The sequence below is a fragment of the Neltuma alba genome, unplaced genomic scaffold (assembly GCF_004799145.2).
Source record: "Neltuma alba isolate B1F8T4 unplaced genomic scaffold, ASM479914v2 tig00005403_pilon, whole genome shotgun sequence".
Lineage (NCBI taxonomy): Eukaryota > Viridiplantae > Streptophyta > Magnoliopsida > Fabales > Fabaceae > Neltuma > Neltuma alba.
Genome location: NW_021634097.1, coordinates 17,256 through 22,382, shown reverse-complemented (window position 1 = coordinate 22,382; position 5,127 = coordinate 17,256). Strand labels below are relative to the sequence as shown.

Here is a 5,127-nt window from a genome sequence, read left to right as displayed (position 1 = left end):
TGGGGCTATTTGATCCTCTGAACAGAAAATAGTCTGCTTAGGTCAAACTTGGCTTGGCCTCTTTCTCAAGAAGCTAATTCATTTGTTGTGTCATGAATATTAATATGAAATAGGGAAAATCGTAAAAAAAGACTGCCAAAGTAAAAAAGAATACAAATAGAGATCCATTACAACATTAGTATTGGTTTTGACAATTTTTGTAAACGGATTCCTATGTGTAATTTTTTCAATTTTTAGAATTTTTTTTTCACAATTTTTCGTATGAAATGTGATTTTTATCAATATTATTTAAAAGGAAAAATTGCAAATGACTGAATTATAAAATTTTATATTAGGAATCGTAACGACATTCTAATTTGTTTTGACAGGAATTAATTTGCAAATAACAATAAATTTTTATAAAAATTCATGAGGAGATTTTGCCATTTTCATTGTTTCTTTTTAGTTTTCCTATTTAAAAATTATGAAAAACGTGGTTTATTTTTTGAACTTTGCACTATAAAAAATCTGCAAAAGCTCAAATCAGACGTGTAGATATAATTTTCAAGAAGTATCCATGAGAACTTGATTTGTTTCTCTTGCGCATTGTTATGACCCTGTGACCTTTATATTAACAAATCTTGATCACGCGCTCTGACCATCAAATATAAAATCTTTAACATCGCATATTTTAAAATTAAGAATAACGTAACTTTTTCGTTTTTTTGTTTTGTTTTGGTGAGAAGAATAACGTAACTTACCAAGCCTTATGTAATACACAATAGGTTAGTCCATCTCAAATCCAAGTATGAATTTTTGTTTTTGTCCGCGGATCATGTGCAGGGGTTATCCACAGGTGACAGAGATGATTGTAAGGATCAATTCAGAAGGCTTAAATTGGGGCTGGAGGTGGATGGCGTAAATTTGTACTCAGTAAGAGGATGTATTGAAGGTTCCTCAACTATAAACTTAAAGGCATAGAGAAACAAAAGAGCAAATAATAATAAAACTCGGTAATTTTGTCTTGAAACTAACATTATGGTCTTGAGCGAAAGTTACTAACTTACAATAATCTCAATGCCGGAGTGAAGTTACTTTTTCTTTTAGTAAATGAAGAGGGCCAGAAAATGATGTTTTCACTGGGATTATAGTGTTTATTCGTATGCATTACACACTAATTTACATCTGCAGCCATTATATAATACACCTGAAATGAAGCGAACCATTGAAAAAGGAAACAGCTCAGTCCAAAACTGGGCTAGCTGAGCAATGTTCCATCACACATCAAGCTTAGGAGGAGGCTGCTCCGTTTTTCTCCAGTTGTCTTTGTCTGGCTCTCTCCATCTTCCGCTTCCGCCATTCTTCCAGAGCTGACAATGACAGGCATAAGAGCCAAAGAAGAATTAAAGCCTAATCTGATAAATAAGTTCTGGGTAGCTTCAGGTATCTCTGCGGGATTCAATTGGACCAACACATGTGCTCCGCAGAGCAAGTTTTAGGATACTCTATTATAAATTAAATTTTTAATGTGTTTTCCTTCTTAGAAACAACATTATGGAAAGTTCAGGGTGCCCTTGAACAAAATTTGAGGTTAAATCCCCGCCAGTGACTGGATGAAATAGTAAAGAGAGGGGGGAGGAGGGATCCATACTAACAGGTGGCCCTCACCTTTCTCTCTCCTTACAGCTTCCAATCACTGAGGAGATTCAGGCCTTCTGGCAGGACATATTATGAGATTCAAGAAGACAAAACGGGCAAAAACAGGGGACAAAAGGTTGCAAAGTAGTGATGCGGGGAACAGGTCATATATAGTGCAGCTTTGGGGCTTGATAGGCTTTGGGAGTTTGCAAGTGTAACACATTAATTTAGCCTAGAAAGGCGAAGATGAAAGAGGCGGTAGCTTTCTCTTTGCCGGGGAGAAATGAATATGTGGTAACTGAAAATCAACAATGTTAGCAGATGACCAACAAACACAATAAACATCAAAAGAATAAACACACTCCTCGTGAGCTCAGAGATGAACTGTTTCTTCAAATACGGCTTCTAATTAGAGCATTCTCAGAGATGATCTGAGCATAATGAAATAATTGATCCATGACAGAACTGCCCACCATCGGACAATGGTGAAATGAGCAATGTGAACTTTGTGTTTGTTACTCATCATTGAGCACAAAGGAGGGAGAAAGGGTAATGATTGAATTACTCATCTATGAGCGTAGGGTGAAAGACAGTCACCTTTCAAGCTGGCAGCATCATTAAGGGAACGAAAATCCTTCAACCTTTTTGAAAGATCAACTGCAGCAGTCTGCTTAGTGTCTTTCTGCTGGACTTTTTCCAGTCCCGTGTATGTTTCTTGCTCAATCTCCTTCACCTGGAATGAAAATAATTCTTATACGTGGGGAATTTATTCCAAGTTATAAATTCTAAGATGTTTCTGTAACCTTTTGACATTATGGATATCAGGTTCAGGTCCCACCCAGCCTCTTCAACAAAAGACAAGCAGAAGAAAACAAATGCTGGAATAATTACACATTCTGCTATGATCCGCCCAAGAGTTTAATAAGCTTCTTTGCTGTTAAAATAAGTTAATGCTTCAAATGGATATGCATGCAAACTTTGCCAACTTGACCAGGTACCAGTGCTACTGCATTTTCAAGGCAAATTAGGCAATACAATGGGTGGATAATTGATTTTGAGTTTCTAGACCTACTGAAGAAACAACAAGAGGCAAAGTTTGTACCTAGTTTTCAGTTCCAGTACTTCATGGCTACAGTCTAATTTTCCATGTCATATTTAACTTTTAAGTCAAAACAAACGCTTGGTGATATTAGGAAAGTGAGGAGATCTTGTACATCTAATTGCATATATGGAGATGCAACGCATCAATGATCACGATGTATGTTCATTTCGTAGCAGCTCCAGAACTGAAGTTCTGAATCTTTTTTTCCCTATGATCAGATTATACCAGGAGGAAAATTAGTTGCTCTGAGCTATTTAAGGCGACAAATTGGCACCACAAGATATTTCCATAGTACGCCATCTGAGAACATTCGCTTTTTCAAGCTTATGTATATTTTCCATCAAATGATATCATAATCAAGTTATAACATGTAGAAGTTAATTTGAAACCCAGCAGTGTGCTAGAAATCAATTTTAAGACATTACAACTCAAATCATATTTAATTATAGACTGCCACTGCGAAACTGGACAATAATTACATTGCAAGATGAGTGCAATGATGAAGCTTTCTAGCAAGCTTGAAAATCGACACTTGTATGGTAAATGAATGGGAACACATCAAATTCATTGCATCACACCAAAATCTTCAAAATAAACTATCATTTTTCCAGCAAAAGGAAAAATATTTCTCTCAGAATCCTTTGGCCATTTCTTTTAGGCATATACAGGTCATAATCAAGAAACAAAATGTATACAGTGAATGAAAACCACAACTTCAAACTCACTCTTTTTATCAGCTCCAATGGTAGCATGGCAAGACGAACCTCTTCAGATTGCTTGATATAACCTAGTTGATCTGAAATTCAACATATCATGCAGTCAATTCAGCAGCCATTTCAGTATGAGAACATCAATCTGCCATAGGCATGCCGAAAGGAGAACCAATTTGCTGATATAATATGCCATTTATTTCTGTACAAAATTCAAAACTACAATTTTAACGAGTTATCTTATTTCCATGTAGCTTTAAGGTTGGATATTAAGATTCCTATGCCATTTTACATAGCTTTGGAAAGATTTACAAGTCAGGCAGAAGGCCAGACATTCTATCAAGCTCCATGCAGTGTAAAGATTAGAGCCTTAGTTGCTTTAAACGATCCAAAGTTCCAGATGGATTAAAACAAACAAATCTGAAATCAGAAGCCAACAGGATTTCAAGTTTTTTTTTCTAAATTCACAAAACCTCCTGATTATTCATTCGAGGGTTTGGATAAACGTTTGAAGATGTGAAGTAAATAGGGCAGTCTGGTGTATCTGTTTGCAGCAATAGAAAAGGAATGAACACACAGCCTCACACCTATGAGTAGATTGATACATCCTTATGATCACATAACAACTTCAACTATTTGAAATTGTTTTAAAAACTTTATTGATTTCAAGTAACAAACAAACTATTGTTTGTTATATCACAAAATATAAACGCGAGCTGTATTATATTCAGGCACCAGCCGCAAGTTTAACTTTCATCACTAGAAGAGCCACAAAGATGAAATCAGAAAATATTGAGCAACACTAACAACTAATTGTGATTGTGAATTGTACGAAAACACAAATTTTGCCCGAAATTTCTAGATTCTAACCATAGCATCAGTACTTTTTATGGCCAATGCAACCCGACCCAAACTCAAGGATCTAACAATAATTAAATACAAAGGCATCTCACAATCAAATCAAAGTACTGCCAGGCACCCAAGAAGAAAAGAAATGAAAAGAATATCACCACAATCCACCGAATAGATTGCCAAAATCATAGGGAAAAAATTAATGGAAAAAATAAAATCTTCTCCAATCCTAACCTAAATCGATTCCCCGAAGGGGGAAAAAAAATGACTGCTAGTGCTAAGCAATAATCACCTAAAAGAAAACCGAATAACACAGATAACAAGAGTGAAGATGACCAACCAAAATCGGAGTGTGTGCGGGAGAGTTTATTTCGGGTGTAGGTGGAAGCGATGAAGCCTTGAATCAAGAAAAGGGCAACAACTACGTTAAAGAAACACACGAGTATTGTTGCGTTCCTGAAGGAGAACCTCATTCTCCACCATTGCTGAAACTCCATTTTCTGCGTGTCAGTGTAGAGACGGTGGAAAGGGTTTTCATAAAAAATTTCCTATATTCACGCCGGGGATGTGGGTGGGGCCCGGGAGGCGACTTCAAGTCTGCCTATTTCATCTAACGCAAGAAAATTGGGAAATGGATTGACGGGATTCTCATCTCTTCCCCTTCCTCGCGTTTTTCCTCCACGATCAAATCAACATTTAAATAGTTCGAATTTATTTATTTTAAAAAGATTTTTAATGTAAATGTTTTTTCCCATCTCAACTTTCATGAGTCACTGTCTAAACGTTTTAATTGCCTTCATCCAAGAACCGAGTTTGTCATTCCTTGTGACATCTGGCATGCCAAGG

General features: G+C 36.3%; 1 protein-coding gene across 2 annotated transcripts; it reads right to left on the bottom strand.

The window, feature by feature from the left end:
• Nucleotides 1–972: 972 nt before the first annotated feature.
• On the bottom strand, nucleotides 973–4,884 carry LOC114747683 (uncharacterized). 2 transcript variants are annotated; one of them, XM_028936031.1, is made up of 4 exons: nucleotides 4,627–4,884; nucleotides 3,445–3,520; nucleotides 2,215–2,350; nucleotides 973–1,349 (listed from the first exon to the last, which is right to left on the bottom strand). In XM_028936031.1, exons 1-4 carry the CDS (start codon nucleotides 4,776–4,778, stop codon nucleotides 1,270–1,272), a joined length of 444 nt encoding a protein of 147 aa, XP_028791864.1. In that variant the 5' UTR covers nucleotides 4,779–4,884; the 3' UTR covers nucleotides 973–1,269. The 2 variants fall into 2 exon arrangements, with proteins under 2 accessions (XP_028791864.1, XP_028791863.1); XM_028936030.1 differs by having other exon boundaries at nucleotides 3,445–3,515; nucleotides 4,622–4,881.
• Between the last annotated feature and the right edge of the window lie 243 nt (nucleotides 4,885–5,127).